Raw genomic sequence first — 26,470 nt, 5'->3', positions numbered from 1 at the left:
CCCACAGGAGAGCCGAGGTTGAGGATGGACATTTCTCAGAGCTCCTGGATACTGTGTTCTGCACCCTCCCGGGACAAGGCTACCTCAGTCACTTTTTTGGGGTCTAGACCAGTTTCACTCAATAAAGGTTCTTGGGCCGCCCCGCCTCTGATCCCGCAAACCAACTGGTCTCGGAGCAGCTCTGAGAACGTCGGTCCGAACTCGCAGAACTTGGCGGGTTTGCGCAACCCGCCCAGGGATTCCACTATGGTTCATCCTGTCATTGAGAAGCCACGCGGAAATGAAAATAGTGAGCGAGTAGTGGCGGTTTCAGGTCGAAATGGTTGCCGAGCAGCGTACCGAGATCCACAAACTGGCGGTTATTGGGTAAGTCAGTATAAGTTAAACATTTGATAATGCTGTAAGTCTCCACACTGCAAACTGCGAGGCGGGCCACCGTCTCTCTGTCATCCCTGATTATCTTGTTCAGACGGAAAAAATATTTGATTTCTTCAATGTACTGGATCAATCCCCAGTCTCGACCTCGAACGCCTCAAGCGTACCGATGAGTGGAATATCTGCCTCCTAAGTGGAGTCCTCCTGAGGCCTAATCGAGGTGGGCCCAGTCTGGAGGGATTGGCGCCTCCTGCAGCTCCACTTGACCCTCGTCGCCAGTGTAAAATCTCAGGCAAGTGACCACTCAGAAGCAGTGATTGTAGAAAAGTTTGGTTTTATTCTCCTAACTATGCCCTCCTCCTACTCCCTGAAGGGTCTCCCACACCCGAGCCAGGATATTTATATCCCAGCATTCTGAGGGGTACATCCCCGCCCCCTCATCTGAGTAGATCGTATTCAGGTGAGGCCACAGGGACTCTAATGCTGCAGACCCTTGGGCCTCCTGTAGGGTAATAACAGGCATCAATTGGCAGAGATTGTGAAGGATCAATCAACTTACTCATTGTATAAATGTCCTTGACATGGGTACAAACTAAAGATCATGGCACATAACAAAGAGGGAGAAGTGTGATTGGATTCATGGGTACAATACAAAGTTATTTCTGAAATAATATCTTATTTCTGTTTACATTTTAGTAATCTCTTACCTGATTGGTTGGCGGGGTTTAATATTGACTGGCGGAGGTGCGGGTAGGTCAACAGGGAACATGTCCACCCACATGTAAACTTGGCCCTTGGGAAATAAAGATAATGGTGATTGTTAATCTGGGTGTGTTCCTTTTGTTATGGGCCAGGGTTTAGAGAACCCCAAAGTATATCATGGAGTTCACCTGACCCACAACTTTTACTAGATTGTGGTATGAGGAGCACACGGCCCACTCTACAGGTGTGGTGCAACAGAAATGGAGAAGTATTTTTAAAGCAAAACAATGTTTATTCTATGAACTCAAGTTAACCTTTTTAAAAACATACAGTGAACACCTTAGCAACCATCAATTCAAATACAACCCCCAAAGAATACAACACTAAGTAATCCTTAATAACTTCCCAAACAACATCCAGAAGACAAAAGACCCTTTTAACACAAAGATCAGGTTTAAATTCACTATTGAGAACATTTATAATTCTGAATTCACCAAATGATCAAGAGATAGTCTTTTCATGGCAGAGAGAACAACAGTACATCTGCTATGTCTGGCTTCAGCTCCAACACTGAAACACAACCAAAAAAAACACAGACACACCCAAGCTTTTCTCAAAGTGAAACTAAAAGCTGACAGACAGCCCAGCTCCACACACACTCTGACATCACTGCAGTAATAAACACCCATTTCTTAAAGGTACACCCACTACAGTTATTCTATAAAAACACCCATTTCTTAAAGGTACTCTCACATGACACCTCCCCCCAAGAAAAAAAAAACCCCATCAACTTCAAGATGGTTTCATTTATCACCTTTTCACTATCCTTTAAGAAATGCACACAATAAATATACTTTTACGTTTCAAAAAACAACACACGCAAACAGGTATAATAATATAGTCCATTGTTTTTTGTTCTTCTTCCTCCAACTGCAATCCTTCTTGATTGACTGTCTCTTTGAACAAGAAGGTCTCTGCACGATGCGTCCATTTCTCTACGCCTCAGCATTTCTCTTTAAAGTCAGATACTTTAGTTTAACCTGATCACAGAGTCCCTTGTAATTCTCCAACACGGGAGCATTGGTTATCACAGCTCTCAGGCAGTCAAATGCCTGTTGAAACTCTGCTGTCCACTGAAATTTTCAACATTTCTTCAGCAAGTCCATCAGTGGAGCGATCACGCTACAAAAACTTTGCACAAATGTTCGATCAAATCCACTCATGTCAAGAAATCGCATTATTTCCCTTTGTGTCGAGGATATTGGAAACTCCCCAATAACTTTTGGTTTCACATCCCGTGGGACCATTCGACCCTGTCCGATTGTATGGCCAACGAAAGTGACTTGGGTTTTTCCGAATTCACTTTTGGCTAGGTTTACCACCAAACCCGCCTCCTGAAGTCGATCGAATAACTCCATCAGATGTTTTAAATGTTCTTTCCATGTCTGGCTGAAAATTACCAGATCATCGATGTACACCGCACAATTGGGCAATCATGAAACGACTTTGTTCGTCAACCGTTGATTTGATTTGATTTGATTTATTATTGTCACATGTATTAGTCTACAGTGAAAAGTGTTGTTTCTTGCATGCTGTACAAACAATGCATACCATACACAGGGAAGGAAGGAGGGACTGCAGAATATAATGTTACAGTTATAGCAAGGAGTAGAGAAAATATCAACTTAATACGAGGTAGGTCCATTCAAAAGTCTGATGGCAGTAGGGAGGAAACTGTTCTTGAGTCGGTTGGTACGTGACCTCAAACTTTGGTATCTTTTTCCTGATGGAAGAAGGTGGAAGAGAGTATGTCCGGGGTGCGTGGGGTCCTTAATTATGCTGGCTGCCTTTCCGAGGCAGCGGGAATTGTAGACAGAGTCAATGGATGGGAGGCTGGTTTGCGTGATGGACTGGGCTACATTCACAACCTTTTGTAGTTTCCTGCGGTCTTGGGTAGAGCAGGCTCCATACCAAGCTGTGATACAACCAGAAAGAATGCTTTCTATGGTGCATCTGTAGAAGTTGATGAGGTCGTAGCTGACATGCCAAATTTCCTTAGTCTTCTGAGAAAGTAGAGTCGTTGGTGGGCTTTCTTAACTATAGTGTCGGCATGGGGGGATCAGGACAGGCTGCTGGTGATCTGTACACCTAAAAACTTGAAGCTCTCGACCCTTTCTCTTCGTTCCCATTGATGTAGACAGGGGCATGTTCTCCACTACGCTTCCTGAAGTCGATGACAATCTCCTTCATTTTGTTGACATTGAGGGAGAGATTATTGTCGTTGCACCAGTTCACCAGATTCTCTATCTCATTCCTATACTCTGTCTCGTCATTGTTTGAAATCTGACCCACTACGGTGGTGTCATCAGCAAATTTGAAAATCGAGTTGGAGGGGAATTTGGCCACACAGTGATAGGTGTAGAAGGAGGAGAGTAGGGGGCTGAGGACACAGCCTTGTGGGGCACCGGTGTTGAGGATGATCATGGAGGAGGTGTTGTTGCCTATCTTTACTGATTGTGGCCTGTGGGTTAGAAAGTTCAGGATCCAGTCGCAGAGGGAGGAACCGAGGCCAAGGCCATGGAGTTTGGAGATGAGTTTTGTAAGAATGATGGTGTTGAAGGCTGAGCTGTAGTCGATAAATAGGAGTCTGACATAGGTGTCTTTGTTATCTAGTTATTCCAGGGTAGAGTGCAGGGCCATGGAGCTGGTGTCTGCTGTGGACCTGTTGCAGCGGGAGGCGAGCTGTAGTGGATCAAGGCAATCTGGGAGGCTGGAGTGGATTCATGACTAACCTTTCGAAGCACTTCATGATGATGGATGTCAGAGCCACTGGATGATAGTCATTAAGGCACGCTGCGTGGCTTTTTTTTGGTACAGGGATGATGGTCATCTTCTTGAAGCAGATAGGGACCTCAGATTGTTGTAAAGAGAGGTTGAAGATGTCTGCAAATACCCCCGCCAGCTGATCCCCGCAAGACCTGAATGCTCATCCGGGTACCCCATCTGGGCCACTGGCTTTCCGAGGGTTGACCTTCGAGAAGGTTGCTCTGACGTCTGCAGTGGTGATCTCAGATACAAGTTCATCCGAGGCTTCTGGGGTGGAGGGCTCACTCTCGCTGACCTCTTGCTCAAAGCGGGCATAGAATGCGTTGAGCTCATCAGGGAGGGGTGCGTTGGAGCTGACGATTTTACATGCCTTCATCTTGTAGCCCGTTATGTCTTGCAGACCTTGCCATAGACGGCGGGGATCCGTGTGGCGAGCCTGGGACTCGAGCTTGGTCTGGTACTGTCTGTTGGCATCTTTGATGGATTTCTTTAGATCATATCTGGCTTTCTTGTAGAGGTCAGGGTCGCCTGACTTGAACGCCTCAGACCTAGACTTCAGCAAGCAATGGATATCCCTGTTCATCCAGGGTTTCCGGTTGGGAAACACGCGGATTTGCTTCTTTGGCACACAGTCTCCGACACACTTACTAATGAAGTCAGTTACTGTAGTGGTGTACTCGTTCAGGCTGGTCGCAGAGTTTAAAATACTGACCAGTCCACTGACTCTAAGCAGTCCCGTAGGAGATCGTCCGATTCCTCAGACCAACAACGCACGTCTTTCTTTGGCGGATTCTCCTGCTTCAGTTTTTGCTTATAAGCCAGGAGCAGGAGCACAGCCTTGTGGTCAGATCTGCCAAAGTGTGGGCGGGCGATAGAGAGGTCGGCATGTTTGATATTTGTATAGCAGTGTTCAGGATGTTTGCGACTCTGGTGGAACAGGTGACGTGTTGGTGGTAACTTGGTAGTACGCTCGTGAGCTTGGCCTGATTGAAGTCCCCAGCTACAATGAACAAGGCCTCGGGATGTTTCGTTTCAAGGCTATTTGTGGTGGTGAATATTTCGTCCAGTGCGATTTTCACATTCTCATGGGGTGGGATGTAAACTGCCGTCAGGATAACGGAGCTGAACTCCCGCGGAAGGTAGAAGGGGCGGCATTTTAGGTTCAGGTATTTTAGGTCCGGGAGCAGAAACTCGCCAGTGTTGCTACATCTGGGCACCAGAATGTGCTGATTAGGAGGCAGACCTCACCTCCCCTTGCCTTGCCTGAGGCCACCGTACGGTCCATTGGGTGGATTGAGAAGCCCTCTGGTTGTAGGCACAGTCCGGTGAAGCAGGAGTGAGCCATGTCTCCGTGAATCAGAGCACACAGCCGTTCTAACCTGCTCAAGGCCAGCGGGACCTCGGCGTGTAAGGGTTGGGTAGCAGCCTGGGGGCGGGGGGGGGGGCCTCCGGTGTGCGGGCTGGCCTCTGTGGCTGGGGGCCTCCTTTCCTACGCGCCGGCCCTGTAGCCCTGCGCCATGTTGCGTCGGGGCCGGCGCATTGAAGGAGGCCACTGTGCATGCGTGCATTGGCACTTGCACCACTGCACGTGTCCTCGTCGGTGCAGGCGCAACTGCGCATGCGCGGATCCCGTGGCTCACAGTTCGCGCCGGGATCTGCAGCTAGAGCGGCTCGAAACGCTCCAGCGCCTTGCTGGCCCCTGTAAGAGTTTACGACGTTTACGCGGCGGCGTTTACGACGGCGTGGACACTCTGCCGCGGGATTGGAGAATCCCGCCCCATGTATAGCTACAAACTTGACCATGTGATATCAATAACTCTTTCAGGTCAGTCCGTTTTTCCTCTGGAAGGTAACGCACCAATTTATTCCAATTTTTAAGAACATTCTCATATTCCAATTTAATTTGAGGTATGTCAAATTCACAGTCATCTGGATTTGGTTCGTCACTTTGAGTTAGAATCGTTAAAACCTCCTCCTTTTTCTCTCCTTCCCTTTCAAAGTACCTTTTAAGCATATTCACATGACACACTCGGTGAGTTTTCCTTCTATCCAGCATTCATACTACATAATTCACCTCACTTAATTTCCTTTCAATCTGATAAGGTCCACAAAACCTAGCTTTTAAAGGTTCACCTACCACTGGTAACAACACTAAAACTTTTATCTCCACTGGCAAAACTACGAACTTTGGATTTCTTGTCCGCTACCTGTTTCATCACATTTTGTGCAACTTTTAAATGCTGTCTAGCCAATTCACTGCTCTATTTAATCGTTCCCTAAAATTTGACACTTAATCCAATAATGTAATTTCCGATTTCTCACTCACCAATTTTTCCTTAATCAATTTAAGTGGTCCTCTTACCTCATGACCAAAAATTAGTTCAAAAGGACTGAATTTGGTTGACTCATTAGGTGGATCCCTAATTGCAAACAGTACGAATGGAATTCCTTTATCCCAATCCTCTGGATAATCTTGACAATAAGCCCTCAACATTGTCTTTGTTGTCTGATGCCACCTTTCTAACGCTCCCTGCGATTCTGGATGGTACGCAGTTGATTTAAATTGTTTTATTCCTAAGCTCTCCATAACTTCTTTGAATAACTTTGAAGTAGAATTTGATCCTTGATCCGATTGTATTTCTGTGGGTAGTCCATATCTAGTAAAGAATTTAAGTAACTCTTCCACAATCCTTTTAGCTGTAATATTACGGACTGGAATGGCCTCTGGAAACCTAGTAGACACATCCATTATCGTCAAAAGATATTGATTCCCACTTTTTGTTTTAGGAAGCGGTCCTATGCAATCAATTAGAACCCTTGTAAAAGGTTCCTCAAATGCTGGAATGGGTATTAAGGGCGCTGGTTTTATCACTGCTTGAGGTTTCCCTATCACTTGACATGTGTGACATGATAACAAAATGTAACTACATCTTTATGTAATCCTGGCCAATGAAAATGTTTTTGTATTTTAGCTTGATTTTTCCTTATTCCCAAATGACCTCCCACTGGTACCTCATGTGCAACTCGCAACACCTCCTTTCTATACCCTACCGGCAATACTACTTGATGAACGTCTGCACACTTTACATCCGCCTGCCTATGTAAAGGTCTCTATTTTCTCATCAAGACATTATTTTTACGGTCATAACACTCTGGTATACACTCAGATTCCTCTTCTGAATATGCTTTCTGATACATCCGTTTTATTTCTACATCTTTTTGTTGTAACTCCACCAATTTTCCTGAACTAAAAATATCCGCCTCATCCTCCACCTGTTCTTGTTCTTTTTCAATCTTATGATCAAAAATCGCTTCTGATAATTGCACTTCAACTTCATCTTCACTCTTTGATTTCTCCTCTTGTCTTAACCTGTGACTTTGTTGTTACACAATCCGGAAAAATCCCAGGATATTTGTCCTTCAACACTTCAGTTGTCTGATTTTCCACTGGCTTATCAATCACAGTAGGCATCACTCCCACCTACAACCCAGCTATATCATTCCCCAAGAAAAACTGTATTCCTGGACAAGATAGTTTCTCTATTACTCCTACTACCACTTCACCACTCTTCATTGGACTTTCCAACCTTACTTATATAATGGAACACTACTCCTCTCACCCTGAATTCCACATATTACCACCTTTTCTGGCAACATTCTTCCCAAACTACAAAACTCCTCATCTCTTACATTAAAGATTGACTAGCTCCCGTATTTCTTCAAATTGTGACTTCTTTACCTGCTCCTCCTGATACACATGAGTAAACTTTACCCACACAAGTAAATTCTTTAAAGAGATCTGGCACCTTCTTATCAATCACTTCTTGATCAGGCTGTACAATCTTTTGCACCTCCTTTGTTTCACTTGGACTTTCCTTTACCGTTTTAACAAACCCCACTGTCTTATCCTGTTTTACCACATCAGCCTTCCCAGTGCTTTTCTTCAGCCAACAATACTGTAGGCGCAATTCTCCCATCGGGAGACTAAGTCCCGACGCCGGAGTGAAAACCGGAGTGTTTCACTCCGGCGTCAGAGGCCACTCCCAGCCCCCTATTCTCCCGCCCCCGGGGGGCTAGGAGTGGCGTCGCGTCATTTACGCACACCGGGCCTTGGCGCTGCATAAAAGTGTAAATGACGGGGCCAGCACCGCGTAAATGACATAATCCACGCATGCATGGTTGACGTCCTCCCCGCGGCCGACCCGCAAGAAGATGTCGGATGGATCTTGTGGGGCGGCGGAGGAAAGGAGGTCCTCCTTCTGAGAGGCCGATCAGTGGGCACCGATTTGAGTGCCCCCCCCCCCCCCCGGTGCAGCAATCCCCATCCCTCCCCCCAACAGGCCGCCCCCCCCAGCGTTCCCGCGCTGTTCCCGCCGGCAGCGCTCAGGTATGGACGGCGCCGGGTTGGAACCTGTCGTGTTGGGCAGGCCGCTCGGCCCATCCGGACCGGAGATTCACCGCTCGACCGTTACAAACGGCGAGTGGCGATTCTCCAAGCGGCCAGCCGTGATTCACGCTGCGCCAGTTTTGGGGGGGGGGGGGAGAATTGAGTGCGGGTGCCGGGTTGGTGTGGCGGGGCTCGCGCAGTGCCCCAGCAATTCTCCCACCCGCCGTGGGAGGGGAGAATTCCGCTATGGGACTTTACATGGCCTAGTTTATTACAGTGAAAACATTTGACATTTTTCAGTTCTTTTCCACCCTCCTGGATTTCTTTTTTAATCTGAGGTACACTCTCCTTATTATCTCATCAGATCACCTTTGCCTCTACCACTTGAGTATTTCTCATGTCTCCAGTTTCTATCCCTCACCGGCTGAAACTGATGTCGGAAACCAAGCTTTGATTTATGAACTAATTCATAATCATCTGCCATTTCTGCTGCTAATCTTGCAGTTTTAACCCTCTGCTCTTCCACATGAGTTCTCACTACATCAGCAATTGAATTTTTAAACTCCTCCAAAAGTATAACTTCTCTGAGAGCTTCATACGTTTGGTCTATTTTCAAAGCCCTTATCCACCTATCAAAATTACTCTGTTTGAGCCTTTCAAACTCCACGTATGTTTGACCAAATTCTTTCCTTAAATTTCTAAACCTTTGTCTGTAGGCTTCAGGCACTAGTTCATATGCACCTAAGATGGATTTTTCCACCTCCTCATACGTCCCAGATACATCCTCCGGTCGTGATGCGAACACTTCACTTGCCCTACCTACCAGCTTTGTTTGAATCAGTAATACCCACATGTCCTGTGACAATTTCATTTGTTTAGCGACCTTCTCAAATGAACTGAAAAAGGCTTCCACCTCCTTCTCATCAAACCTTGGTAATGCTTGGACATATTTAAATAAATCCCCACCAAGCCTTCGACTTTGACGCTCTTTCTCTTTATCCTCATCACCATCCTCAAACTGTACATTTCCCTTTAAATCCGCCAATTTTAACTGACTGTCATGTTTCATGGCCATTTTCTGAAGTTCAAACTCTCTCTCTCTTTCTTTTTCCTCTCTATTTCTTTCTTTTGCCTCTCTCTCTTTTTCTTTTTCCTCTCTATCTCTTTCGTATTCAAGCTGCTTTAATTCTTTCTCATGTTCCATTTGTTTAATTTGTAACTGAATTTTTGCCATTTCCAATGAGTCAAACTGTATCTCAGGCAACTTTAAGTGCTCAGCCCACTGCCATAATTACCTCATCTTCCACATTTTGTCAGGTAATGTTAACTGCAAAGTTTTTGCCAAATCTAACAGTCTGCTTTTAGTCTCTGTCCGTAATGTACTGCGTGTGAACGTCTCCACCCCCAAAAACTTCAAAGCCTCTGAAAGAGCCATTGTCCACAACACACTTCCTACTTAAACTAAAATATTACAACTGAAAAGCAACCACAATATGCTCACCCCTCACTGTCTTTAAGTTCACTAAGCCAATTCAATAGATAGACTTTTAAACCCCTCGAGCACCCAATTTGTTGTGGGCCAGGGTTTAGAGAACCCCAAAGTGTATCATAGAGTTCACCTGACCCACAACCATTGTGGTATGGGGAGCACAAGGGCCACTCTACAGGTGTGATACAGCAGAAATGGAAAAGTATTTTTTAAAGCAAAACAATGTTTATTCTATGAACTCAAGTTAACCTTTGTAAAAACATACAGTGAACATCTTAGTAACCATCAATTCAAATGCAACCCCCAAAGAATACAACACTAAGTAATCCTTAAACTTTCCTTTTAACATCCATAAGACACTTAAAAAAAACTTTTGACAGAAGCATATCAGGTTTAAATTCACTACTGAGAACAGTTATCACTCTGAATTCACCAAATGATCAAGAGATAGTCTTTGCATGACAGGGAGAACAACATTAAACCTTCGGTGGCTGACTGCAGCTCCACACTGAAACGAAACCAAAAAAACACAGACACACCCAAGCTTTTTCTCAAAGTCAAACGAAAAGCTGACAGACAGCCCAGCTCCACCCCCACTCTGACATCACTGCAGTAATAAACACCCATTTCCTAAAGGTACACCCACTACAGTTATTCTATAAAAACACCAATTTCTTAAAGGTACTCTCACATGACACTTTGTTAATCTGGGTGTGTTCCTCTGTTAATCTGGGTTTGTTCCGTTATTAATCTTGGTGTGTTCCTTTGTTATTCTGGGTGTGCACCTTTGTTAATCTGGGTGTGTTCCTTTGTTAATCTGGGTCTGTTCCTTTATTAATTTGGGTGTGTTCCTTTGTTAATCTGGGTGTGTTCCTTTGTTAATCTGGGTGTGTTCCTTTGTTAACCTAGGTGTGTTCCTTTGTTAATCTGGGTGTGTTCCTCTGTTATTCTGGGTGTGTTCCTTTGTTAATCTGGGTGTGTTCCTCTGTTAATCTGGGTGTGTTCCTTTGTTAATCTGGGTGTGTTCCTTTGTTAACCTGGGTGTGCTCCTTTGTTAATCTGGGTGTGTTCCTCTGTTAATCTGGGTTTGTTCCGTTATTAATCTTGGTGTGTTCCTTTGTTATTCTGGGTGTGCACCTTTGTTAATCTGGGTGTGTTCCTTTGTTAATCTGGGTCTGTTCCTTTATTAATTTGGGTGTGTTCCTTTGTTAATCTGGGTGTGTTCCTTTGTTAATCTGGGTGTGTTCCTTTGTTAACCTAGGTGTGTTCCTTTGTTAATCTGGGTGTGTTCCTCTGTTATTCTGGGTGTGTTCCTTTGTTAATCTGGGTGTGTTCCTCTGTTAATCTGGGTGTGTTCCTTTGTTAATCTGGGTGTGTTCCTTTGTTAACCTGGGTGTGTTCCTTTGTTAATCTGGGTGTGTTCCTCTGTTAATCTGGGTGTGTTTCTTTGTTAATCTGGGTGTGTTCCTTTGTTAATCTGGCTGTGTTCCTCTGTTAATATGGGTGTGTTCCTTTGTTAATCTGGGTGTGTTCCTTTGTTAATCTGGGTTTGTTCCTTTGTTAACCTGGGTGTGTTCCTTTGTTAACCTGGGTGTGTTCCTTTGTTAATCTGGGTGTGTTCCTTTGTTAATCTGGTGTGTTCCTTTATTAATCTGGGTGTGTTCCTTTGTTAATCTGGGTGTGTTCCTTTATTAATCTGGGTCTGTTCCTTTGTTAATATGAGTCTGTTCCTTTGTTAATCTGGGTGTGTTCCTTTGTTAATCTGGGTGTGTTCCTTTATTAATCTGGGTCTGTTCCTTTGTTAATATGAGTCTGTTCCTTTGTTAATCTGGGTGTGGTCCTTTGTTAATCTGAGTGTGTTCCTTTGTTAATCTAGGTGTGTTCCTTTGTTAATCTCGGTGTGTTCCTCTGTTAATCTGGGTGTGTTCATTTGTAAATCTGGGTCTGTTCCTTTATTAATCTGGGTCTGTTCCTTTGTTAATCTGGGTGTGTTCCTATGTTAATCTGGGTCTGTTCCTTTATTAATCTGGGTCTGTAACTTTGTTAATCTGGGTGTGTTTCTGTTACTATGGGTATGTTCCTCTGTTAATCTGGGTGTGTTCCTTTATTAATCTGGGTGTGTTCCTTTATTAATCTGGGTGTGTTCCTTTGTTAATCTGGGTGTGTTCCTTTGTTAACCTAGGTGTGTTCCTTTGTTAATCTGGGTGTGTTCCTTTATTAATTTGGGTGTGTTCCTTTGTTAATCTGGGTGTGTTCCTTTGTTAACCTGGGTGTGTTCCTTTGTTAATCTTGGTGTGTTCCTTTGTTAATCTGGGTGTTCCTTTGTTAACCTAGGTGTGTTCCTTTGTTAATCTGGGTGTGTTCCTTTGTTAATCTGGGTGTGTTCCTTTGTTAATCTGGGTGTGTTCCTTTGTTAACCTAGGTGTGTTCCTTTGTTAATCTGGGTGTGTTCCTCTGTTATTCTGGGTGTGTTCCTTTGTTAATCTGGGTGTGTTCCTCTGTTAATCTGGGTGTGTTCCTTTGTTAATCTGGGTGTGTTCCTTTGTTAACCTGGGTGTGTTCCTTTGTTAATCTGGGTGTGTTCCTCTGTTAATCTGGGTGTGTTTCTTTGTTAATCTGGGTGTGTTCCTTTGTTAATCTGGCTGTGTTCCTCTGTTAATATGGGTGTGTTCCTTTGTTAATCTGGGTGTGTTCCTTTGTCTCTGTCAGCGAGAGAACCTGAGAACATCTCAGAAGGTAAGCAAGTGATTTTTACTTTTATACCTTATTTCAAATTGTGTGTCGGGGGGGACAGAAAAGCTGTGACCTGAGTGGCTGGTTGGGATTCTAACCTAAATTTTTTTGACTATTTGGGAACTAATTAAACATAATAACTTAATTATAATTTAGAGGATATCTAAGCCAGAGATCGGAGGATATTATAGTTAGCTATCGCATTTCTATTAGAAATCTAGTGCGAGGAAACAGATAGTTGACAGTAACTTTGTAATTTAAAAAAAAAAAAGTATTTATAAAAAAAAAAGACAAATTTTAATTTTAATTAATTGACGCAATGTCAGTTAGAGGGGTGCTGTGCTCTGACTGTGAGATGTGGCAGGTCCGGGAGGCTTCCAGCGTCCTGGATGGCTTCATCTGCAGAAAGTGCACCCAACTGCAGCTCCTCACAGACCGCATGGTTCGGTTGGAGCAGCAATTGGATGCACTTAGGAGCATGCAGGTGGCGGAAAGCGTCATAGATCGCAGTTATGTAAGTGTGGTCACACCCAAGGTGCAGGCAGAGAAATGGGTGACCACCAGAAAGGGCAGGCAGTCAGTGCAGGAATCCCCTGTGGTTGTCCCCCTCTCGAACAGGTATACCCCTTTGGATACTGTCGGGGGGGATAGCCTATCAGGGGAAAACAGCAGCAGCCAGAGCAGTGGCACCACGGCTGGCTCTGATGTTCAGAAGGGAGGGTCAAAGCGCAGAAGAGTAATAGTTATAGGGGACTCTATAGTCAGTGGAACAGATAGGCGCTTCTGTGGACGTGAAAGAGACTCCAGGATGGTATGTTGCCTCCCTGGTGCCAGGGTCCAGGATGTCTCCGAACGGGTAGAGGGAATCCTGAAGGGGGAGGGCAAACAGGTAGAGGTCGTTGTACATATTGGTACTAACGACATAGGCAGGAAGAGGCATGAGGTCCTGCAGCAGGAGTTCAGGGAGCTAGGCAGAAAGTTAAAAGACAGGACCTCGAGGGTTGTAATCTCGGGATTACTCCCTGTGCCACGTGCCAGTGAGGCTAGAAATAGGAAGATAGAGCAGACAAACACGTGGCTAAACAGCTGGTGTAGGAGGGAGGGTTTCGGTTATCTGGACCACTGGGAGCTCTTCCGGGGCAGGTGTGACCTGTATAAGATGGACGGGTTGCATCTAAACCGGAGAGGCATAAATATCCTGGCCGCGAGATTTGCTAGTGTCACACGGGAGGGTTTAAACTAGTATGGCAGGGGGGTGGGCACGGGAGCAATAGGTCAGAAGGTGAGAGCGTTGAGGGAGAACTAGGGAATATGGACAGTGTGGCTCTGAGGCAGAGCAGACGGGGAGAAGTTGCTGAACACAGCGGGTCTGGTGGCCTGAAGTGCATATGTTTTAATGCAAGGAGCATTACGGGTAAGGCAGATGAACTTAGAGCTTGGATTAGTACTTGGAACTATGATGTTGTTGCCATTACAGAGACCTGGTTGAGGGAAGGGCAGGATTGGCAGCTAAACGTTCCAGGATTTAGATGTTTCAGGCGGGATAGAGGGGGATGTAAAAGGGGAGGCGGAGTTGCGCTACTTGTTCAGGAGAGTATCACAGCTATACAGCGAGAGGACACCTCAGAGGGCAGTGAGGCTATATGGGTAGAGATCAGGAATAAGAAGGGTGCAGTCACAATGTTGGGGGTATACTACAGGCCTCCCAACAGCCAGCGGGAGATAGAGGAGCAGATAGGTAGACAGATTTTGGAAAAGAGTAAAAACAACAGGGTTGTGGTGATGGGAGACTTCAACTTCCCCAATATTGACTGGGACTCACTTAGTGCCAGGGGCTTAGACGGGGCAGAGTTTGTAAGGAGCATCCAGGAGGGCTTCTTAAAACAATATGTAAACAGTCCAACTAGGGAAGAGGCGGTACTGGACCTGGTATTGGGGAATGAGCCCGGCCAGGTGGTAGATGTTTCAGTAGGGGAGCATTTCGGTAACAGTGACCACAATTCAGTAAGTTTTAAAGTACTGGTGGACAAGGATAAGAGTGGTCCGAGGATGAATGTGCTAAATTGGGGGAAGGCTAATTATAACAATATTAGGCGGGAACTGAAGAGCATAGATTGGGGGCGGATGTTTGAGGGCAAATCAACATCTGACATGTGGGAGGCTTTCAAGTGTCAGTTGATAGGAATACAGGACAGGCATGTTCCTGTGAGGAAGAAAGACAAATACGGCAATTTTCGGGAACCTTGGATGACGAATGATATTGTAGGCCTCGTCAAAAAGAAAAAGGAGGCATTTGTCAGGGCTAAAAGGCTGGGAACAGACGAAGCCTGTGTGGCATATAAGGAAAGTAGGAAGGAACTTAAGCAGGGAGTCAGGAGGGCTAGAAGGGGTCATGAAAAGTCATTGGCAAATAGGGTTAAGGAAAATCCCAAGGCTTTTTACACTTACATAAAAAGCAAGAGGGTAGCCAGGGAAAGGGTTGGCCCACTGAAGGATAGGCAAGGGAATCTATGTGTGGAGCCAGAGGAAATGGGCGAGGTACTAAATGAATACTTTGCATCAGTATTCACCAAAGAGAAGGAATTGGTAGATGTTGAGTCTGGAGAAGGGGGTGTAGATAGCCTGGGTCACATTGTGATCCAAAAAGACGAGGTGTTGGGTGTCTTAAAAAATATTAAGGTAGATAAGTCCCCAGGGCCGGATGGGATCTACCCCAGAATACTGAAGGAGGCTGGAGAGGAAATTGCTGAGGCCTTGACAGAAATCTTTGGATCCTCGCTGTCTTCAGGGGATGTCCCGGAGGACTGGAGAATAGCCAATGTTGTTCCTCTGTTTAAGAAGGGTGGCAGGGATAATCCCGGGAACTACAGGCCGGTGAGCCTTACTTCAGTGGTAGGGAAATTACTGGAGAGAATTCTTCGAGACAGGATCTACTCCCATTTGGAAGCAAATGGACGTATTAGTGAGAGGCAGCACGGTTTTGTGAAGGGGAGGTCGTGTCTCACTAACTTGATCGAGTTTTTCGAGGAGGTCACTAAGATGATTGATGCAGGTAGGGCAGTAGATGTTGTCTATATGGACTTCAGTAAGGCCTTTGACAAGGTCCCTCATGGTAGACTAGTACAAAAGGTGAAGTCACACGGGATCAGGGGTGAACTGGCAAGGTGGATACAGAACTGGCTAGGCCATAGAAGGCAGAGGGTAGCAATGGAGGGATGCTTTTCTAATTGGAGGGCTGTGACCAGTGGTGTTCCACAGGGATCAGTGCTGGGACCTTTGCTCTTTGTAGTATATATAAATGATTTGGAGGAAAATGTAACTGGTCTGATTAGTAAGTTTGCAGACGACACAAAGGTTGGTGGAATTGCGGATAGCGATGAGGACTGTCTGAGGATACAGCAGGATTTAGATTGTCTGGAGACTTGGGCGGAGAGATGGCAGATGGAGTTTAACCTGGACAAATGTGAGGTAATGCATTTTGGAAGGGCTAATGCAGGTAGGGAATATACAGTGAATGGTAGAACCCTCAAGAGTATTGAAAGTCAAAGAGATCTAGGAGTACAGGTCCACAGGTCATTGAAAGGGGCAACACAGGTGGAGAAGGTAGTCAAGAAGGCATACGGCATGCTTGCCTTCATTGGCCGGGGCATTGAGTATAAGAATTGGCAAGTCATGTTGCAGCTGTATAGAACCTTAGTTAGGCCACACTTGGAGTATAGTGTTCAATTCTGGTCGCCACACTACCAGAAGGATGTGGAGGCTTTAGAGAGGGTGCAGAAGAGATTTACCAGAATGTTGCCTGGTATGGAGGGCATAAGCTATGAGGAGCGATTGAATAAACTCGGTTTGTTCTCACTGGAACGAAGGAGGTTGAGGGGCGACCTGATAGAGGTATACAAAATTATGAGGGGCATAGACAGAGTGGATAGTCAGAGGCTTTTCCCCAGGGTAGAGGGGTCAATTACTAGGGGGCATAGGTTTAAGGTGAGAGGGGCAAAGTTTAGAGTAGATGTACGAGGCAAGTTTTTTACGCAGAGGGTAGTGGGTGCCTGGAACTCACTACCGGAGGAGGTAGTGGAGGCAGGGACGATAGGGACATTTAAGGGGCATCTTGACAAATATATGAATAGGATGGGAATAGAAGGATACGGACCCAGGAAGTGTAGAAGATTGTAGTTTAGTCGGGCAGTATGGTCGGCACGGGCTTGGAGGGCCGAAGGGCCTGTTCCTGTGCTGTACATTTCTTTGTTCTTTGTTCTTTGTTTGTTCTTTGTTAATCTGGGTGTGTTCCTTTGTTATGCAGAAAGTAAGGAGGCATGGGATAGTGGGAAATTTGGCCAGTTGGATAACAAACTGGCTAACCGATAGAAGTCAGAGAGTGGTGGTGGATGGCAAATATTCAGCCTGGATCCCAGTTACCAGTGGCGTACCGCAGGGATCAGTTCTGGGTCCTCTGCTGTTTGTGATTTTCATTAATGACTTGGATGAGGGAGTTGAAGGGTGGGTCAGTAAATTTGCAGATGATACGAAGATTGGTGGAGTTGTGGATAGTAAGGAGGGCTGTTGTCGGCTGCAAAGAGACATAGATAGGATGCAGAGCTGGGCTGAGAAGTGGCAGATGGAGTTTAACCCTGAAAAGTGTGAGGTTGTCCATTTTGGAAGGACAAATATGAATGCGGAATACAGGGTTAACGGTAGAGTTCTTGGCAATGTGGAGGAGCAGAGAGATCTTGGGGTCTATGTTCATACATCTTTGAAAGTTGCCACTCAAGTGGATAGAGCTGTGAAGAAGGCCTATGGTGTGCTCGCGTTCATTAACAGAGGGATTGAATTTAAGAGCCGTGAGGTGATGATGCAGCTGTACAAAACTTTGGTAAGGCCACATTTGGAGTACTGTGTACAGTTCTGGTCGCCTCATTTTAGGAAGGATGTGGAAGCTTTGGAAAAGGTGCAAAGAAGATTTACCAGGATGTTGCCTGGAATGGAGAGTAGGTCTTACGAGGAAAGGTTGAGGGTGCTAGGCCTTTTCTCATTAGAACGGAGAAGGGTGAGGGGCGACTTGATAGAGGTTTATAAGATGATCAGGGGAATAGATAGAGTAGACAGTCAGAGACTTTTTCCCCGGGTGGAACAAACCATTACAAGGGGACATAAATTTAAGGTGAAAGGTGGAAGATATAGGAGGGATATCAGAGGTAGGTTCTTTACCCAGAGAGTAGTGGGGGCATGGAATGCACTGCCTGTGGAAGTAGTTGAGTCGGAAACATTAGGGACCTTCAAGCAGCTATTGGATAGGTACATGGATTACGGTTAAATGATATAGTGTAGATTTATTTGTTCTCAAGGGCAGCACGGTAGCATTGTGGATAGCACAATTGCTTCACAGCTCCAGGGTCCCAGGTTCGATTCCGGCTTGGGTCACTGACTGTGCGGAGTCTGCACGTCCTCCCCGTGTCTGCGTGGGTTTCCTCCGGGTGCTCCGGTTTCCTCCCACAATCCAAAGATGTGCAGGTTAGGTGAATTGGCCAATGATAAATTGCCCTTAATGTCCAAATTGCCCTTAGTGTTGGGTGAAGGTGTTGAGTTTGGGTAGGGTGCTCTTTCCAAGAGCCGGTGCAGACTCAAAGGGCCGAATGGCCTCCTTCTGCACTGTAAATTCAATGATAATCTATGATTAATCTAGGACAAAGGTTCGGCACAACATCGTGGGCCGAAGGGCCTGTTCTGTGCTGTATTTTCTATGTTCTATGTTCTATGTTAACCTGGGTGTGTTCCTTTGTTAATCTGGGTGTGTTCCTCTGTTAATCTGGTGTGTTCCTTTATTAATCTGGGTGTGTTCCTTTGTTAATCTGGGTGTGTTCCTTTATTAATCTGGGTCTGTTCCTTTGTTAATATGAGTCTGTTCCTTTGTTAATCTGGGTGTGTTCCTCTGTTAATCTGGTGTGTTCCTTTGTTAATCTGGGTGTGGTCCTTTGTTAATCTGGGTGTGTTCCTTTGTTAATCTGAGTGTGTTCCTTTGTTAATCTAGGTGTGTTCCTTTGTTAATCTCGGTGTGTTCCTCTGTTAATCTGGGTGTGTTCATTTGTAAATCTGGGTCTGTTCCTTTATTAATCTGGGTCTGTTCCTTTGTTAATCTGGGTGTGTTCCTATGTTAATCTGGGTCTGTTCCTTTATTAATCTGGGTCTGTAACTTTGTTAATCTGGGTGTGTTTCTGTTACTATAGGTATGTTCCTCTGTTAATCTGGGTGTGTTCCTTTATTAATCTGGGTGTGTTCCTTTATTAATCTGGGTGTGTTCCTTTGTTAATCTGGGTGTGTTCCTTTGTTAATCTGGGTGTGTTCCTTTGTTAATCTGGGTGTGTTCCTTTATTAATCTGAGTGTGTTCCTTTGTTAATCTGGGTGTGTTCCTTTGTTAATCTCGGTGTGTTCCTCTGTTAATCTGGGTGTGTTCCTTTGTTAATCTGGGTCTGTTCCTTTGTTAATCTGGGTGTGTTCCTATGTTAATCTGGGTCTGTTCCTTTATTAATCTGGGTCTGTAACTTTGTTAATCTGGGTGTGTTTCTGTTACTATAGGTATGTTCCTCTGTTAATCTGGGTGTGTTCCTTTATTAATCTGGGTGTGTTCCTTTATTAATCTGGGTGTGTTCCTTTGTTAATCTGGGTGTGTTCCTTTGTTAATCTGGGTGTGTTCCTTTGTTAATCTGGGTGTGTTCCTCTGTTAATCTGGGAGTGTTCCTCTGTTAATCTGGGTGTGTTCCTTTATTAACCTGGGTGTGTTCCTTTATTAATCTGGGTGTGTTCCTTTATTAATCTGGGTGTGTTCCTTTATTAATCTGGGTGTGTTCCTTTGTTAATCTGGGTGTGTTCCTTTGTTAATCTGGGTCTGTTCCTTTGTTACTATGAGTCTGTTCCTTTGTTAATCTGGGTCTGTTCCTTTGTTAATCTGGGTCTGTTCCTTTGTTAATCTGAGTGTGTTCCTTTGTTAATCTGGGTGTGTTCATTTGTTAATATGAGTCTGTTCCTTTGTTAATCTGGGTCTGTTCCTTTGTTAATCTGGGTCTGTTCCTTTGTTAATCTGGGTCTGTTCCTTTGTTAATCTGGGTGTGTTCATTTGTTAATATGAGTCTGTTCCTTTGTTAATCTGGGTCTGTTCCTTTGTTAATCTGGGTCTGTTCCTTTGTTAATCTGGGTGTGTTCCTTTGTTAACCTGGGTGTGTTCCTTTATTAATCTGGGTGTGTTCCTTTGTTAATCTGGGTGTGTTCCTTTGTTAATCTGGGTGTGTTCCTTTATTAATCTGGGTGTGTTCCTTTGTTAATCTGGGTCTGTTCCTTTGTTATTATGAGTCTGTTCCTTTATTAATCTGGGTGTGTTCCTTTGTTAATCTGGGTGTTCCTTTGTTAATCTGGGTGTGTTCTTTTATTAATCTGGGTGTGTTCCTTTATTAATCTGGGTGTGTTCCTCTGTCAATATGAGTGTGTTCCTTTGTTAATCTGGGTGTGTTCCTCTGTTAATCTGGGTCTGTTCCTTTGTTAATCTGGGTGTGTTCCTTTGTTAATATGAGTCTGTTCCTTTGTTAATCTGGGTGTGTTCCTTTGTTAATCTGGGTGTGTTCCTTTGTTAATCTGGGTGTGTTCCTTGGTTAATCTGGGTGTGTTCCTCTGTTAATCTGGGTGTGTTCCTTTGTTAATATGAGTCTGTTCCTTTGTTAATCTGGGTGTGTTCCTTTGTTAATCTGGGTCTGTTCCTTTGTTAATATGAGTCTGTTCCTTTGTTAATCTGGGTCTGTTCCTTTGTTAATCTGGGTGTGTTCCTTTATTAATCTGGGTGTGTTCCTTTATTAATCTGGGTGTGTATCTTTGTTAATTTGGGTGTGTTCCTTTGTTAATCTGGGTGTGTTCCTTTGTTAATCTGGGTGTGTTCCTTTGTTAATCTGGGTGTGTTCCTTTGTTAATCTGGGTGTGTTCCTTTGTTAATCTGGGTGTGTTCCTTTGTTAATCTGGGTGTGTTCCTTTGTTAATCTGTGTCTGTTCCTTTGTTAATATGAGTCTGTTCCTTTGTTAATCTGGGTGTGTTCCTTTGTTAATATGAGTCTGTTCCTTTGATAATCTGGGTGTGTTCCTTTGTTAATCTGGGTGTTCCTTTGTTAATCTGGGTCTGTTCCTTTGTTAATATGAGTCTGTTCCTTTGATAATCTGGGTCTGTTCCTTTGTTAATATGAGTCTGTTCCTTTGATAATCTGGGTCTGTTCCTTTGTTAATATGAGTCTGTTCCTTTGTTAATCTGGGTGTGTTCCTTTGTTAATCTGGGTGTGTTCCTTTGTTAATATGAGTCTGTTCCTTTGTTAATCTGGGTGTGTTCCTTTGTTAATATGAGTCTGTTCCTTTGTTAATCTGGGTGTGTTCCTTTGTTAATCTGGGTGTGTTCCTTTGTTAATATGAGTCTGTTCCTTTGTTAATCTGGGTGTGTTCCTTTGTTAATCTGGGTGTGTTCCTCTGTTAATCTGGGTGTGTTCCTTTGTTAATCTGGGTGTGTTCCTTTGTTAATCTGGGTGTGTTCCTCTGTTAATATGAGTCTGTTCCTTTGTTAATCTGGGTGTGTTCCTTTGTTAATCTGGGTGTGTTCCTTTGTTAATCTGGGTGTGTTCCTCTGTTAATATGAGTCTGTTCCTTTGTTAATCTGGGTGTGTTCCTTTGTTAATCTGGGTGTGTTCCTTTGTTAATCTGGGTATGTTCCTTTGTTAATATGAGTCTGTTCCTTTGTTAATCTGGGTGTGTTCCTTTGTTAATCTGGGTGTGTTCCTTTGTTAATCTGGGTGTGTTCCTTTGTTAATATGAGTCTGTTCCTTTGTTAATCTGGGTGTGTTCCTTTGTTAATCTGGGTGTGTTCCTTTGTTAATCTGGGTGTGTTCCTTTGTTAATATGAGTCTGTTCCTTTGTTAATCTGGGTCTGTTCCTTTGTTAATCTGGGTGTGTTCCTTTGTTAATCTGGGTCTGTTCCTTTGATAATCTGGGTCTGTTCCTTTGTTAATCTGGGTGTGTTCCTTTGTTAATATGAGTCTGTTCCTTTGTTAATCTGGGTGTGTTCCTTTGTTAATCTGGGTGTGTTCCTTTGTTAAACTGGGTGTGTTCCTCTGTCAATATGAGTGTGTTCCTTTGTTAATCTGGGGGTGTTCCTTTGTTAATCTGGGTTTGTTCCTTTTTTGCTCTGTTTCTTCCTCCTAAACTCAAATAATTCCTCAACAGCCCCCTCCATGCATCTCCACTCTTCAAAGCAGACCTACATGTTAATTTTCAATTCCGTGACACTCCTTCTATCTTTTAGTCTTTCATTCTGCTGACAATCAACAATCAATACCGGGGCCCAGAAGGCTGCGTACTTTGTCCCCTACTAATCTCCCTGTACTCACGCGACTGTGTGGCAAAATTTGGTTCCAACTCCATCTATAACTTTGCTGATGACACGACCATAGTGGGTTGGATCTCGAACAACGACAAGTCAGAATACAGGAGGGAAATAGAGAACCTAGTAGAGTGGTGCAGCGACAACAATCTCTCTGGTTATAGATGTTTCAATAAGATTAGGGAGGGTGGTAAAAGAGGTGGGGGGTGGCATTGTTAATTAGAGATAGTATAACAGCTGCAGAAAGGCAGTTCGAGGAGTATCTGCCTACTGAGGTAGTATGGGTTGAAGTCAGAAATAGGAAAGGAGCAGTCACCTTGTTAGGAGTTTTCTATAGGCCCCCCAATAGTAGCAGAGATGTGGAGGAACAGATTGGGAAACAGATTTTGGAAAGGTGCAGAAGTCACAGGGTAGTAGTCATGGGTGACTTTAACTTCCCAAACATTGAGTGGAAACTCTTTAGATCAAATAGTTTTGATGGGGTGGTGTTTGTGCAGTGTGTCCAGGAAGCTGTATGTAGATTGTCCGACCAGAGGGGAGGCAATATTGGATTTGGTACTTGGTAATGAACCAGGGCACGTGATAGATTTGTTAGTGGGGGAGCATTTTGGAGATAGTGACCACAATTCTGTGACTTTCACTTTAGTAATGGAGAGGGATAGGTGCGTGCAGCAGGGCAAGGTTTACAATTGGGGGAAGGGTAAATACGATGTTGTCAGACAAGAATTGAAGTGCATAAGTTGGGAGCATAGGCTGTCAGGGAAGGACACAAGTGAAATGTGGAACTTGTTCAAGGAACAGGTACTACGTGTCCTTGATATGTATGTCCCTGTCAGGCAGGGAAGAGATAGTCGAGTGAGGGAACCATGGTTGACAAGAGAGGTTGAATGTCTTGTTAAGAGGAAAAAGGAGACTTATGTAAGGCTGAGGAAACAAGGTTCAGACAGGGCGCTAGAGGGAAACAAGATAGCCCGGAGGGAACTGAAGAAAGGGATTAGGAGAGCTAAGAGAGGGCATGAACAATCTTTGGCGGGTAGGATCAAGGAAAACCTCAAGGCCTTTTACACATATGTGAGAAATATGAGAATGACCAGAGCAAGGGTAGGTCCGATCAAGGACAGTAGCGGGAGATTGTGTATTGAGTCTGAAGAGATAGGAGAGGTCTTGAACGAGTACTTTTTTTCTTGGAGCGTGGCGAATGTCGTGCCCCTGTTCAAAAAAGGGACTAGGGATAACCCTGGGAATTACAGGCCAGTTAGTCTTACTTCGGTGGTAGGCAAAGTAATGGAAAGGGTACTGAGGGATAGGATTTCTGAGCATCTGGAAAGACACTGCTTGATTAGGAATAGTCAGCACGGATTTGTGTGGGGTAGGTCTTGCCTTACAAATCTTATTGAATTCTTTGAGGAGGTGACCAAGCATGTGGATGAAGGTAAAGCAGTGGATGTAGTGTACATGGATTTTAGTAAGGCATTTGATAAGGTTCCCCATGGTAGGCTTATGCAGAAAGTAAGGAGGCATGGGATAGTGGGAAATTTGGCCAGTTGGATAACGAACTGGCTAACCGATAGAAGTCAGAGAGTGGTGGTGGATGGCAAATATTCAGCCTGGATCCCAGTTACCAGTGGCGTACCGCAGGGATCAGTTCTGGGTCCTCTGCTGTTTGTGATTTTCATGAGTGACTTGGATGAGGGAATTGAAGGGTGGGTTAGTAAATTTGCAGACGATACAAAGATTAGTGGAGTTGTGGATAGTGAGGAGGGCTGTTGTCGGCTGCAAAGAGACATAGATAGGATGCAGAGCTGGGCTGAGAAGTGGCAGATGGAGTTTAACCCTGAAAAGTGTGAGGTTGTCCATTTTGGAAGGACAAATATGAATGCGGAATACAGGGTTAACGGTAGAGTTCTTGGCAATGTGGAGGAGCAGACAGATCTTGGGGTCTATGTTCATACATCTTTGAAAGTTGCCACTCAACTGGATATAGCTGTGAAGAAGGCCTATGGTGTGCTAGCGTTCATTAACAGAGGGATTGAATTTAAGAGCCATGAAGTGATGATGCAGCTGTACAAAACTTTGGTAAGGCCACATTTGGAGTACTGTGTACAGTTCTGGTTGCCTCATTTGAGGAAGGATGTGGAAGCTTTGGAAAAGGTGCAAAGGAGATTTACCAGGATGTTGCCTGGAATGGAGAGTAGGTCTTACGAGGAAAGGTTAAGGGTGCTAGGCCTTTTCTCATTAGAACGGAGAAGGATGAGGGGCGACTTGATAGAGGTTTATAAGATGATCAGGGGAATAGATAGAGTAGACAGTCAGAGACTTTTTCCCCGGGTGGAACAAACCATTACAAGGGAACATAAATTTAAGGTGAATGGTGGAAGATATAGGGGGGATGACAGAGGTAGTTTCTTTACCCAGAGAGTAGTGGGGGCATGGAATGCACCGCCTGTGGAAGTAGTTGAGTCAGAAATATTAGGGACCTTCAAGCAGCTATTGGATAGGTACACGGATTACGGTAGAATGATATAGTGTAGATTAATTTGTTCTTAAGGGCAGCACGGTAGCATTGTGGATAGCACAATTGGTTCACAGTTCCAAGGTCCCGGGTTTGATTCCGGCTTGGGTCGCTGTCTGTGCGGAGTCTGCACATCCTCCCCGTGTGTGCGTGGGTTTCCTCCGGGTGCTCCGGTTTCCTCCTGCGGTCTGGGGATGTGCGGGTTAGTTGGATTGGCCATCATAAATTGCCCTTAGTGTTGGGTGGAGGTGTTGACCTTGGGTAGGGTGCTCTTTCCGGGAGCCGGTGCAGACTCAATGGGCCGAATGACCTCCTTCTGCACTGTAAATTCTATGATAATCTATGATTAATATAGGACAAAGGTTCAGCACAACATCGTGGGCCAAAGGGCCTGTTCTGTGCTGTATTTTTCTATGTTCCATGTTCTCCCTCAATGCCAGCAAAACTAAAGAGCTGGTAATTGACTTCAGGAAGCAAAGTACTGTACACACCCCTGTCAGCATCAACGGGGCCGAGGTGGACATGGTTCGCAGTTTCAAATTCCTAGGGGTGCACATCACCAAAATCTTGTCCTGGTCCACCCACGTCAACGCTACCACCAAGAAAGCACAACAGTGCCTATAAATCTCAGGAAACTAAGGAAATTCGGCATGACCACATTGACTCTTACCAACTTTTACAGATGCACCATAGAAAGCATCCTAACGGGCTGCATCACAGCCTGGTATGGCAACTGCTCGGCCCAGGACCGCAAGAAACTACAGAGAGTTGTGAACACAGCCCAGTCCATCACACAAACCTGCCTCCCATGCATTTACTCCATCTACACCTCCCGCTGCCTGGGGAAAATGGGCAACATAATCAAAGACCCCTCCCACCCGGCTTACTCACTCTTCCAACTTCTTCCATCGGGCAGGAGATACAAAAGTCTGAGAACACGCACGAACAGATTCAAAAACAGTTTCTTCCCTGCTGTTACCAGACTCCTTAAAGACCCTCTTATGGACTGACCTGATTAATACTAAACCTCTGTGAGCTTCACCCAATGCTGGTGTCTAGGTATTTACATTGTGTACCTTGTGTTGCCCTATTATGTATTTTCTTTTCTTCTCATGTACTGAATGATCTGTTTGAGCTGTACGCAGAAAAATACTTTTCACTGTACCTCGGTACACGTGACAATAAACAAATCCAATCCAATCCAATCATGTGGATACATGGCAGTCAAGACTAGAATTCAACTCTGTTCTCCTCTACTGAGAGTTACTGTGACACTATCTGTCTGAGATTAGCAAATAACATTAATAATGTAATAGTGATCCATTAGTACAATATTAATATAATGGCATGGGAATATTTTTCTCTCTATTTTCTCCATTTTGTCAGCTGACCAGTTTGAAATAGAATCTGCTTCTTGCCAGATTAACATTATTTAACAGTTGACTCCAAGAAGAGTAAAAATTGGTCATTGCAGAGGGTGAAGACACTGTTACAACCTGTGGGAATAAATTCAAAATTCTTTTTAATTCATTTACAGGATATGGGCATTGCTGGCCAGGCCAACATTTATTGCCCATCCCGAATTGCCGTTCAAATGCAGCCCTTACCCTTGCTGCCTGTTAGGATCTCAAGATAATTGAATCTGGAATAGTCTCAACCCAGTTTACCTTTGACATCCCTGGATTGCCAGGTTCCTGAAGAGTCCGGATCTCGATATGCTCAGGTACCAGTTTGACACCATATTTTGGCATATCCTCCCAGTTATTTAACACATACAGAGCTTTCTCTTCATCAGTCATCATTTGACTTTCTTCTTTCTTCTTATCTCCTAGATTTAAGCACAACTATTAGATTGAGGATATGCAATAATTCTCAATCTGTAAATCAACAACTCTAAAAGAGTTGCAGTGTCCCAGAGGCTGAGGAGGTTAATTCAGTACCTCTTGCAGTCAACACTTTAGATGCAGGAAAATGCAGGAAAGATGTTCCCGATAGTGGGGGTGTCCAGAAACAGGGATCACAGTCTGAAGGTATGGGATAAACCT

The 26,470-nt window shown here is 44.6% G+C and overlaps 1 protein-coding gene across 1 annotated transcript in view; it reads right to left on the bottom strand.

Moving 5' to 3' along the window:
* The window catches only part of fer1l4 (fer-1 like family member 4), a 527,478-nt gene that overhangs the window by 56,268 nt on the left and 444,740 nt on the right, over positions 1 to 26,470 (bottom strand). The window contains exons 39-40 of the mRNA XM_072515422.1: positions 26,093 to 26,253; positions 1,083 to 1,168 (exon numbers count right to left, since the gene is read on the bottom strand). Of these exons, the coding sequence (XP_072371523.1) occupies positions 1,083 to 1,168; positions 26,093 to 26,253 (247 nt within the window). The remainder of the gene's footprint in view (positions 1 to 1,082; positions 1,169 to 26,092; positions 26,254 to 26,470) is intronic.

Source organism: Scyliorhinus torazame, chromosome 8 (genome assembly GCF_047496885.1).
Source record: "Scyliorhinus torazame isolate Kashiwa2021f chromosome 8, sScyTor2.1, whole genome shotgun sequence".
In the NCBI taxonomy this organism is placed as follows: domain Eukaryota; kingdom Metazoa; phylum Chordata; class Chondrichthyes; order Carcharhiniformes; family Scyliorhinidae; genus Scyliorhinus; species Scyliorhinus torazame.
The sequence above is the reverse complement of the archived record's forward strand: the minus strand, read 5'-3'. Positions and strand labels throughout refer to the sequence as shown.